This window comes from Phoenix dactylifera, unplaced genomic scaffold (genome assembly GCF_009389715.1).
Source record: "Phoenix dactylifera cultivar Barhee BC4 unplaced genomic scaffold, palm_55x_up_171113_PBpolish2nd_filt_p 000026F, whole genome shotgun sequence".
Classification (NCBI taxonomy): domain Eukaryota; kingdom Viridiplantae; phylum Streptophyta; class Magnoliopsida; order Arecales; family Arecaceae; genus Phoenix; species Phoenix dactylifera.
In genome coordinates, this window is record NW_024067667.1 from 1,559,433 (window position 1) to 1,572,882 (window position 13,450).

A 13,450-nucleotide genomic window follows, 5' to 3' on the forward strand; every position below is an offset into this window, starting at 1 on the left:
CAACTAAGACTGACAGATTCTATTGAATAATTGAATGATGTGAGAGAGAGTGGTAATGGGTTGTGGGGTGATGTAGCATTTTCAAATTTCTTAGAATTAGGTGAGAATGTTCTTCTTGTTCTTTAAACTTCTGTTCAAACTTCAAAGTAAACTATCTTGTTGCTAGATGCAATTGTTCTACATGGTCTACTCCTTATGATAGCAACAAGATTTGAGAATATAACAACCCAATAGTCTATTTATCAAGTGCCCCCTAAAAGGAATTGAAGCATGGGCAATTATTAAGGTAGCGGAAAATGAGAAATCAGGATGATGACAATCATGGAGACCGAAGATGATGAATAGTTGAGTGGACAAGGCCATGATTGGAAAACCCAGCTAGAAAAATGATGCATATCCAATCGAAAAGTTAGATCTACAGGTTGCTTGACCTTTGATCAGGTTTTGAGGTGAAACCTCTATCCAGACCTTTTTAATTGTAGGACTCCCTTAAAGTTAAATTGCTTGTACTTGTCCACATTTGGGTGGACTGCTCCCTAATTTGTGTCAATATCCTGTTATATCCATTTAATTATCTTCTAAAGGTAAGGTTCGGTGCTTGTCCACATTTGACTGTTTTTATATGCTGTACCGTACCAGTGCCTGTCGGCACTGGTTCGGTACAGGTTGAACTGATTGGTTCCGGCCAGTTTAGCATACCTTGGTTTGACCAATCTTATTGTTCAATATTTGCTGTCTTAGTGCTTATCGTGCAAGGTTTTTAATCTAGAATCTCAGCCATCACAGTGAGTATCAATATGGATTGAGATCTCAGTTTATTTTGGCCAGTATATTAAGCCCATAAGCATGGAAAAAGACCTAGAATTCTGGAATCTTGACTGATATTATTGGATTCGAGATATTAAAATCTTAACCAATATAACAAGCTCAAAATTAACAAGTATTTTAAGTCATTAATTTGAATTTTCTAATAAAAAAAGTTAAGTTAAAATTGTAATGGAATGATTAGCCAAAATATTAATCTATATTTGAATATTTTATATCCAATATACAGGATTTATCATTTGTATTGGCCAAGAAAAATAAGGGCTCCGATATTAGTTATGCCATATGGGTGAATGGTGAGTGCCCAAACTAATACTGATACAAACTAATATCAGGATTTATCCTTTTTTAGCATTTATTTATGCTCCAACCACATTGTCATACCTCGAGACTCCAACTTATTCAAATTCCAAGCCCTAAGGTGTGACCATTTTAGTCAGTCAATCCTGGTGCCCAAGGTAAATTCAAGATTAGGATGCCCATAAACAAAATAACTAAATAGAGCCAAACTAAAATATATAAAACACAACCATACAAAACTTAGAAGATAATCTGTCATGCCTCGACCCAAAGACTTGCCAACAGACATGGTAACCCACCTCATAGGCATAGGGCTTGGCCCTTGAGCATGCAAGCAACAACCTATCAAATAACAAATGCAAACCAAGATAACAATAATTCAATAACACGGGCAGGATAAAATTTTCCAAAACTAACTAGGTTTCCAAAAATTGAATTGGCCACAAGCCAAACCCAAAAATGACAATTAGCAATATCATGACTAAAAATTAAAACAATTTATAAACAAACCAACAAAACAACTTAAATTCTCTAAGTTCCAACGAGTTCTAGAAAATCACAATATCGAAGAGATTTCCAATATTGAAACCATGGTGCTTAGGCAAATGAAGAAGAGTAGGACAAAAGGGGGTCGGCGGGGCTGGGGTTGCACACACAAGAAAAGAACAACTAGGGGTGCGCGGGGCGGGGCTGGGGGGAGGTCGCATGAAAAGGAAAAGAGAGGGCTTGGGAGGGTCCAGTTAGGTCTAAGCCCAAGCCAAGTTACGCTAGACGCCTATGGGTGGCCTGAGCTGTTATCTAATCTATTATCTGCATCATTTTACATTTTTTGAGATACAAAACAACATAATGTGAAACGTTTATATCACCCTTGTTGCCTCAACAATCACTAGAGACTAAAAGAAACTCCAGGACTTAGCTAAAGCCGAGTTAGGTTGGGCGCCTATGGGCCGTAGGTGGCCCAAAGTGTTACATAATCTGTTATGCACATTATTATATCTTTTCTAAGGTATAAAATAACATAATGTGAAACTTTTATATTATTCTGTCTCTTATTGCCTCGGTAATATCTAGACACAAAAAGTAACTCCAAAACCTTTTTCTAGAAGTTCCACTATGTTTGTGGTTAATCACTCATATGTTTTATAATTGGAGTGAGCTACACAAGTTAGTATGGAACTTTCTAACTTTGAGAAAAGAATTTTAAGTTTATACTTCAAATAAATGACATTTCAACATAAACTATAAATTCCTGTCACATATGAGATAAGATATTGCAACATCATTGAGAAACTTGCTTCTCGAGGCCTTACATATCCTTGTTTCTAATTTATATGGGGTCCCACATATCTTTCAGATGAGGTCCAAATATATCACTTGGCAAGAGTTCCACAAATATCTCCATGGCATGGTATTTCTTTTTGAAATTAACCATAAACTCACAATAAATGCCATTTAAAAGGACCTAGTTGGAACAAACACTCCGCTTCACTGTTGAAGCGTTGAAGACTCAAATAGGGAAATAATTTTAACTCAAAACACAGATACAGATCAAATATCAGCTTAAATCTCATATTGTTTCAAAGTTTCCAAATTGAAATTGAAAGATAACCTAAAACTAACATAGTTAAGAAGAATAAGTCCAGATCTTTTAAATGTTATATACAACATCAAAAAAAAAAATCCAGTGTTAGAGTTTGGTATTTCAAAAGAAAACCCTAAATTCTTAATCTGACTAAGGTTTTAGAATTTCAAAATGATACCTAGACTTGGAAATTGAAATAATATAATCGAGAATGAAGTTCATTTTTTTAATATGGGAATTTGATTTCCATATGCGATAGGCCTACTATTTCCTTCTTTTCTTCACCAGCTTACTATCAATATCCTTCACTTAAAGGCATTAAAGGTTGGTTAGCCCAGTTGGTTCTTGTAACAGGTCAGTCATGATGGTTGGTTTAGCATTCTGACCTACTAGACAGGCAATTTTTGACTAGGTCATATGAACAAGCCTTCTTTGCATATTTGTTTCCATTTATGAGATATTACTTATAAATATGGTCCTACACCCCGTTTGAAGATTATTGAAACCATGGTATGCTGTACCGGTCGGTACCGGGCGTACCGTACCCGTACCGATGGATACCGGTATCGACATGCTAATGTCGGTACGCCTGGCGTACTGCATACCATACCGTACCGACACTCGGTACGTCTATACTAGCGCGACACCGGTACGGGGTTCGGTACCGGTACGGCGAACCTTGATTGAAACCATGGTCTGCTATACCGGTCCGTACCGGTCCGGCCTGGAACCGGTACCGGATCAGCGTGGAATCCGGTACCGGTAGTTTATTGTTAGAGAACCGGTATGGGACCGGTTCGGCCCGGTTCGGACCAGTGCGGAATCGGTTCGGACCGGTACGGGACCGATTCATACCGGTCCGGGCCGCCACTGGTACGCCAACCTGTACCGGTACGCCGACCGGTACCAGTATGGCGGACCTTGATTGAAACACTAAAAAAATTCATCGAAACAAAAGATGAATTTTTTGGGTCAAGAACAAAAATCCAACTATTAGGGCTGGGTCGCATCACTGACTTTCAAATGCTAAGGTTTTTCTTGGATCTCAAAAACTCAAGTTTAACAATATTCAAACATTAATGGAATCTAATGTTTCCTGTAGGAAAAGCTTTTTATCTTAGTTTTCAAAATGTTTTCATTCAGACTAGTGCCAATCATCAAGCTATGACTTAACAGGAAGAGATTTATTTTAAGATTTTACACACGTATATATTTTAAATAGATGTTGGTTTTGATGCACATGGGGATTTTACACCACCGCACATGGGATTGCAGGTGCACATATCCTCTTTTACTTCCTGTGGTGCTAGTGGGAAGTCTTATAGCAACCTTTCTGCACAAAATGCTTGTCATAGCATTATGGCAGCTCCATTTTTAGCAGATTCTTTTACTTTAATTGTAGCCTCCATGTATGCTGATAAAACTTTAAATGTTTGGGATTTTAAATGGATAGCACCTTCCAGTCACAGGCTTCCCTAAATGAGAATGAAATCTAATGATTTTAATGACATAGATGCATCCAACTCTAATTTTCTGAGGATTATATGCATACACATACTTTCATTTTGTTGACAGTTGTCTTTTTGATGGATTGACTTTGAAAATAGATATCCCCTTTAAAGTAAAAAAGCTAAAAAACTTGTATCTTCTTACTTTTATTACTTTACAATGTTTACATTTTTAAAGTGTACCTAAATCAAGTTATATGACCTTTCAATATAGTTCTTACATAGTTGTAGTTAAGGATCTCCATCTTGGTACCAGACCTCATATCGGTACCATCTTATTACAGTGTTGGTATGTGGTACGGTACGAGATGGCGAGGCATACCGAGTGTATGTACGGTACCAAACAGTACGATGAACTTTAGTTGTAGTGGACAATTGGTGTCATTAACTCTTTACTGTTTCCTTCAACAAATGCTTATAATGTTTTTTTTCATTTCCTGCAGTTCTCTGTGCTGTATTCTTTGGATCCACACTTCACTAGCCAGTAAAATTGTGGAAGAGTTTTTAAGAAGATATGGCATCACTACAAGATATTGCTCTGTCGGCATTTATAAATATTCTATCTGCATTTGCATTTTTTGTGGCATTTGCTATATTACGGCTTCAGCCATTCAATGATAGAGTATATTTTCCTAAATGGCATCTCAAAGGGATAAGAAGCAGCCCAAGACTTTCAGGAAACTCTGTAACCAAGTTTATTAACTTGGATTGGAGAACATATTTAAGGTTTTTGAGTTGGATGCCAGCTGCACTGAGAATGCCAGAACCTGAATTAATTGATCATGCTGGACTTGATTCTGCTGCATATATCAGGATTTATCTTCTTGGGTGAGTCCAATGGTGCCATTGATCTTATTATTTATTTATTTATTTTTAAAAATAATTTTATTTCTCTATTTTGAAGTAGAATGCTAAAATGAACCTAACTAAAATGATAAACATATGCATCTTTTTTCGCAATTTTTTTGACTTTACCAACTCTACATGCACCCCACATTCACCTTTGGGGCTTGTATTTACTTCTCAATCTGATTTTGAGGAATTTTAGGGATCTTTCTACTGTTCATCTGTTTAACATCTCTATTGCTTTTCATGGAAGATCTACTTGAACTGCATCCGGAGAACCGCTGTCAGTTAGGTTCGAGGCAATTCAATCACTCTACTATTATACTATATGAACTAGATTTTTAGAGATATGCGTACAATCAATTAATTAGTATGCCTTTTGCTATCTTTATAGCAACTAGATCTCTCCTACTTTACATCTATATTACTTTGTATATTGACTCCTTTAGTGTTTATTCATGTTTCTTGATTAGATGGATTAACCTATCATACATTGTGCTTTTGCAGGTTAAAGATATTTGTGCCTTTAACCATTCTTGCTTTTGGTGTCCTGATTCCTGTTAATTGGACTGGTGATACTTTGGAGCATTTAGATGTAGAATTTAGTGACATTGACAAGTTCTCAATATCGAATATTGCAAAAGAATCAAAAAGGTATAACCTTTTGATTTATTTAAAATTTTATCAAGGCAGTGTTTGCTAGTCAAACCTAAGGAATAAGGGAGGATTTTGTGAAGATGGAGACGCTAAAGCATATACTTTTTCATTCATATATCGATTTCTATCAGTTACCAAAAATGGAAATTCATACATAGCAGTATAGCACCATATGACAATTTCTTGTGATGCCACAATATTTATGACTTTATGATGTAGAAATAACTTGCTTTTGATTTGATGGATAGAGACACTAAAACATATACTTGTTCAATTTCATATATCAATTTCTATCAGTTACCAAAAATTGGAATTAATACATAGCTGATAGCACCATATGACAATTTCTTGTGATGCCACATTTTTGTCTTTACGATATACTAATAGCATCCTTCTGATTTGATTACTTGTAGTTGCTCTATTCTTGTGGCCCTTAATATGGTCGTTTGCACCTGCATATATGTTTTGCTTGTTGCTCATCAGGAATATGTGGTTCTATTCATTAATGGTGTAACAAAAATGTTGGATCTATGATGATATGCATTATTTACAATTGTTAAAAGTTAAAATATGTAGTTTTATAAATATATTTTAGTAGAAATGTATGGAAGTTTCTGATCAAAGCTAATCAAAATGAAACTCTGCTGCATGAGTATGTCTTGGATCTTGGATACAGAGTTAGGTATATATATGAGATATGACACTTTTACTAGAACTAGAATTGGATGGATTAAGTCTAGCATGCAAATGAATTTTAAAAAGTGAAAATTTTTGTGAGAGCGATTATGCTGCTAAATGTTATATCTTATATGACTGATAACCTTCAATATGTAGAGGGTGCTGGCTCAAAAGATCATTGAGAGGAATGTTAAAATGCTGATATTTATGTATGGTAAATTGAGAAAGTATGATTTAGAATGAATTTACATGAAGAAGCTGACATGTTGGGCATGTGTGAACATGGTATTGGTAGAAGTGATACGGTTATTTGTTTCCAAGATGATCGAGGAGTGGGCTTATTTTACTTTACAAACTCAACGGAATATATGACAAACAACATGGAAATGTTCTGTTGATTGAATATAGAGCTCTCGATAAGAAAGAGTTGATGAATTGATAAAGCAGTCTCTGTGGTTATTTTGGCTTATTGATCACCTAATTTGAGGGCTTGTTTGGCATAATTATTTTTTTTGTGTTTTTGTTTAAGAGTAGTGACACATGAAGAATGATGTTTAAGATAGAAAACTTCTACTATCCCTTGCCTTTATTTTGACTATTTTTTGAAAACAATAAGTCTTTGCTTCAAAAAGCTATAAAGTTTATGCAAACAATTTGAAAGAACAAAAAGGTTGCATCGCCCATGTTGTTCAGTTTAGTTCATTTTTTCTTTTCAGGTTTTTGAAAACAAAAACATGATACAAGATACAAGAGCAACACTAAATGGGCCCAAGTTATTGATGGTTGTAAGTTTTTGATGTCTTTAGTCCAACAAATTTATGAATATTACCCTTGTCATGTTAATTTATTAATAGAGAAAGTCCACTATTGATTTCCCTCTCTTGTTTCACCAATGTTGTCAAGATTAGGACCAAGTCATGAATCGTGAATGGGGTCAGATTGAATGGGCTCATGGATCAAATAAAAGATTATAAGTGTTTTTTTAATTCCTTGTTAAAAAATAAAATGTAAGAAGTGAAAAGTTGGACTCATGAGATAGTTGTGAAAAACTAAAAAAACTTACATAAATGCAAGAAGTTTAGTTTCCATCACTGCATAGGGCACAAAGATTTGGACTACATACTATATATTAAATCCTTGGAAAACATAAAGATCCTAAAATCAATGTAGAGACAACCAAACCAAAGATCCACACTACTGATTATGCTTAAATTTGCAAATATACCTAAAAGCAAAAATAATTGTATGTTTTGGAGATCTCTATCCCTTGCATCATATGGATGCAAAAATGGATAGCTCCTATTGTGCTAGTGTGTCAAAATATATATTAGGACATTTAAATTGAGTATTCACTAATTGATGGTGATCTACATATGTTAAAATATATATAGATTGAAAATTGATAGATGTTGATATCTACATCATAGCAAAATATGGTCTCATATTATTGGAACCATGGTCTGCCGTACCGGCCGGTACATACCGGTACCGGACTCTACTGGTACGGTACAGTTACATATTTCGGTACCGAACCGTACCGGCCGGTACCGATGCGTACCGGCCTGTACCGACCGGTACCGATGCGTACCGACGCGTACCTATCCGGTACCAACGCGTACCGATCCGGTACCGATGCGTACCGACGCGTACCGATCCGGTACCAACGCGTACCGATCCGGTATCGACGCGTACTGGACCGAACCGATCCGTCCGTACCGACTCCAAATTTTTTTTGGCTTTTAGCTCCATCGGTATAGTACCGGTTCGGCTCGGTTTGGTTCGGTACCGTACCGGTACCGATGCCCACCGGTACGTCGGAATCGCGTACCTTGATTGGAACCTTTCATTTTTGCACTTGTTTGATGCTTCCAAAAAAGGCAATATTGTCTTGAACTACCATATTGAACCGTACGGAGGGTGGATCAGCATGGTTCCGCCCCTTGGTTTGAGAAATCCGGAGAGGGAGGGGGAGAGGGAGAAAGAGAGGAAGGAGACGAGAGAGAGAGGGAGGGAGGGAGGGAGGGAGAGGGAGGAGAGAGGAAGGGTAGGAGCAAGGTTTGTCGTCTCGGTATTGGACCTCGTACCGGTGCCACACTAGCACAGTGTTGGTAGACTTGGTACAGTATGATACAGATTTTTTTGGCGTACCGAGTGTCGGCACGCCATTCGTACAGAGTATCGGTATGATACGGTATGCCCTTGTCATTCCTAGAAAGGACTGGAAGCCCTTATCAGACGTGAAAATTTGGAATGGCTTTCCTATTCCTAGGAACTATTAGGAATGATTGATTTTGATTCCTCTATGTGGATAAACATAGATAATCTCAAAAGAATAAAGTATATTTGGTAGCATATAATATAATATGTTAAAATATTATTAACATTACTAATATTAATAATATCATTGTTCATAACAAAGATATTTCTATTGTTTGTCATAATCTAATATAATATTAATACCAGTGTCCGCCGAGCCAACCGAACCGGCGTACTAGTGAGCTCCGGTATTAGTTCGGTACGTGCTGAACTGGCCGGTACCGCTCAGTACGGGCCGGTTCAGCAAACCATGATTAATACCAACAGTATCGTGATAATGGCTACCAAAATAATATAATGAAATATATTATATATAAAATTATATGATTTATAACAATTTGATCTATATAATTAGAATGATGTAATCTACATTAATAATATTATTAACATTAGTGCTAATACAATAATATATTACAATACTAATATTTGCTTATATAAGAACCTAGCATGTATATTACCCTCTTTTTTCAGATCCAAGGTGTTGTCTTACTTATCAAGAAAAGGAACCAAGAGCAAACCAACAGATAGTTTTCTTGGGCACTGGCTGTGCTCCACAAACCTAATGCCTTGGCAAGATAATAATTCATTGTAAAAATCAAAAAGTCAAATGAAGCATAGAATATAGACTTTCTTCATGGTTTTTCAAATATGTGAATAATATGGTCAAGTTGGATCTTATGATTGAAGGGAATGGAGAATCTATATTATGAACCTAGAACTTATGGTACTAATTAATCTGGATGCAAGGACAAGATCAAGATTGTTTATGGTCATTTTGATTTGAACTATAAAATCTAGATCGTGGATTTTAAGATCTTCATAGTAGTGTATTTTAGAGATATTTTCAAAGTGCATTTTACTTTGTGCAAAAGGGAAGGAAGCCTCACCCAATATTATAGTTAATATAATAATCGTTATGGACAATAATCACATTTTATTTTTTTGATATTATAATCCATATATATTATTATTATAATATATCATTTATAATATATATTAGTATAATAATTAATTGATAGTTAATATGTTAACATTATATTATTGAGGGTCGAGGTCTAATGCTAGCCTAATGGGGTGGAAGATAGGAAGTTACTCCTAACAAGGTTGCGAGCGAAGGATGCTAAAATGCTCACAACCAGTTTGGCTGCAAGTGCTTTCCTAGCTAAAGCCCCAAAAGTTGACATTAGTTGCTTGCACCTAGAGTGACTTGCAGGAAGCCAAACAACTACAAGTCTTTCACAGCAATTGACTTGCAGGCTGCCCAATTGGAGGAAACCAAACAACCCCTTATCCAAATCTAGGAATAGGAATTAGTCACTACCCGATGATTCTTGGAAAAGGGGGAATAGGTATTCCATTTTTGATCTTTGTTTTGGATAATAAAACATGGCCTAAGAGTTTACGAGGGCTAGAGGAACCACGTCTTCATATAAGCAAGAATGCCAGGAAGATTAAATAGACATAGGACATGAGGTGGATAGTTGTAATGATAATTGCAATTAGTTATATGATAAACAACTGATTTTAATGTCCAAGAGGATGAAAATGCATTACAGATAGCAAGCCTAAGTAAAATCTGTATCAAGGTTTGCCGAACCGGTACTGGAGGGCTTACCGCCGGTGATCGGTTCGGCATTGTATGAGTCTGTACGGTGCCGTTGTTGGGAATTGTGTCCTAAATCCAATCAATTGTTGATTGTAAATGTATTTGAATCAATTATAAATAACATGGTATTTATTCATCACCAGAACATCTTCACAAACTCCGATGTGATGAAGTCTTTAGGACTGCTTTGTGTAATGAAATATGATTTTGTCACACAGGTCCTTAAATGTTCATGACCGTATGATATACTATTAATAGGACGATAGTATTATCGGGCATAGGTCATTGTGTATCATATTTGTTGGTTGTTTTCCAAACCAAAGAGTATAGAGATACTAGTATGGTATACAGGTGAATGGTAGTGTACGTTCACTGAACGTGACCAATTGACGGACTCTCTCTTGTCAAGAGTTGTTCCGAGTGGATATGGGTATATGTATCCTTTAGACCTGAGATTGCAACCGGTGGCTTGCAAGCAACTCACGGTACTTTGGTGTTGGACTACCTGAATTTATAATCCAGCGACGGAAGGTTTCTGGGTCCAGTCAAGTACTTGTGGTAGTCAGTTGCAGATCAAGATGGGATTGACCTTCCTTAGAAATAAGTGTGAATGCCTTGTGTTTTCAATTAAGTAGTACCCTGGCCAGAAAAAGTCAAATCACTATCACTTGACTTATTGAATTGAAACATATTTCCGGATGGATCGTTTTAGGGTAGACAGACTCTGAACCCACCCTAGGCATTTTCTAGTCAAGAGGATGAATTATGCGGTAACCATAGTCCATAGGTTCTAGAATGTTGCTCTGCATCTATTTCAGCTTATCTGGACGTCGGGTCCCATTGCTAGATGGTTACATCGATTGGTACAGAAAGTGTTCCTATGCTACCAGCTTAAGTTCGAACCTGTGAGGTCACACGCTTTGAGGCCTTTTCTGGATTGATCATTTCTGGCTGAGAATCATGAAAGGGTAAAATGATCAATGTGATTAACCGTTATACCCTGAGCAAATTGTTGCTCATATTGGAGAGACCAATTGGTGATTGGATCACCAATTAGACTCAATTAGATTGAGTGGAGGAAGTTAGGTCAAACCACAATTGACATTGAATGTGATTCGATGTTCAATTTCCTTGGGTTCGAGTCAAATCAGATTTGACTAGCTAAAAGGTTGATTAGAACCCTTTTTCTTTATATAGGGTTGGGACCATCTTCTTTTCCCCTTTTGCCCTTTTGCGTAGGTCCCACCTTATATCCTTGTGGGCCCCACATCTTGCTTGAGTGGGACCCACACCTCGTGATGCGTGTGAGGACTGCATACTGGATGCATCCTAGCCAGGGGCGGCTCAATACATTCCGGGGCCTAAGGCGAATCCAATGAACGAGGCCTTTTTTTAATAATTATTTTTTTTAATAAATATAAAATACTTAAAAAATATATGAAAATAGATAGCTATCAAGTACACTATTTCAACAAAGATACATGAATCTAACGAAGATAGACAAGAAGCCTTTTTAATTTAATATAATTCTTGAATGGAAGCACATAAAAGTAATTACTCTAAATGAAGGGCCATGAAACTGATTAAATAACTGAGATAATGCTTGGCAATACTGTTTACCATGTCAAGCAAGAGCCGAATAGGAAAAGGTCATCCCATGGCACTTCATGGTCAAGGTAAAGAAAAGAATTTATCCATAAAAGGAACCTCTCTATAAGAGAAAGTAGGGCCATTATGGGAAATTCACTCCATTTTAATTAATAAAAGTCCCGTCCCACCATCTCCCCTTCAAGTGAGTACCCAAGCAGCAACTGCAACATCATAGCACAGCAGCCATTCAACCCCCTCCCTCCTTTTCTCTCTCTACCACCCAAGAGGGGAGAAGAAACCGAGAGGAGAAAACTAAAAGAATCTCCACCCTCCAAGAAGTCCATCTCCAATCCCCCTATCTTTCTTCCGGATGGCCCAGCTGGATCAGGAGTAATGTGAGGGAAGGAAAACCAAGACCAAAACCAAAAAAGAGAAGGGATGAAAGATAAGAGTGGCTTCAGGCGTCTATCAAGCTAACCAAATCCCTCCTCTCTCTCTCTCTCTCTCTCTCTCTCCCCACCCAAAACAAAACTACCGTCCCCAACATCCCAAATTGCCCCTCTGCAGGCTAGGAAACTCTCCCCCTCCCTTCCATCAAGGGGAAAGACTCGTAGCCAACTCCTGATCCCGTTTTATAGGGGGCCTTTGCTTCCTTTTGGTCAACCTCCCGGGGCCTTTCATTGGCCCGGGGCCTTAGGCGACCGCCTCGGTCGCCTAGGGCTCGGGCCGGCCCTGATCCTAGCCCTGTGGTAGAGTTCAAATTAGATTTGTACTCTTTATAGGACACCTCACACCTTGGATTGGCTTTGAGCTTATCCATCCAGCCTGCGGGGCCCGCGTCCTGGACATGTGGCACAGTGCATGTGTGCCACCTCCACCCTACAGGACACCTCACACCTTGAATTGGCTTATCCATCCAGCTTGCAGGGCCCGCGTCCTGGACATGTGGCACAGTGCATGTGTGCCACCTCCACCCTATAGGACACCTCACACCTTGGATTGGCTTATCCATCCAGCCTGCGGGGCCCGTGTCCTGGACATGTGGCACAGTGCATGTGTGCCACCTCCACCCTCCAGGGCACCTCACCCCCTAGATTGAGATTTTTTCTCATAGCCATCCAATCACACTTCATGAGAGCTTTATAGGCCATCATGAGCACCAGGACACGTGGCATCATGCATGTTTGACATGTGGCAAGTGAGCCCCTTTGTTAGACTTCCTCTCCCTCTATAAATAGGGGAGATGGCTTCCATCTTTGTAGAGAAAAAAAAGATCTGGCTTAGAGTATTTGGTGTTTTGACACCGGTTGGGAAAGAGTGAAGTGAGCTTTGAGAGTTCATGTTGTAAGAAAAAGAAAGGAAAAAGAAAAGATTGAAGGAAAGGGTAGCTAGTCCTCTTCCTCCTAGTTCTCTCCCTCTCTCTCGGCCACCTGCTGCATCCCTGCGAGCTAGCACTCCCCGGGATGCCGGTTGATCCAGAGGCCTCGCGTGGATTACTTGTAGAGGCCGGACGCTTGTGCAGTTGCGGAGCAGCAAGCT

General features: G+C 38.1%; 1 protein-coding gene across 1 annotated transcript in view; it reads left to right on the forward strand.

The window, feature by feature from the left end:
* The first annotated feature begins 4,668 nt into the window (after positions 1 to 4,668).
* LOC103720361 (CSC1-like protein At4g02900) overlaps positions 4,669 to 13,450 on the forward strand; it is a 46,925-nt gene continuing 38,143 nt past the window's right edge. The window contains exons 1-2 of the mRNA XM_008810023.3: positions 4,669 to 5,046; positions 5,572 to 5,718. Of these exons, the coding sequence (XP_008808245.2) occupies positions 4,733 to 5,046; positions 5,572 to 5,718 (461 nt within the window). The 5' untranslated portion in view covers positions 4,669 to 4,732. The remainder of the gene's footprint in view (positions 5,047 to 5,571; positions 5,719 to 13,450) is intronic.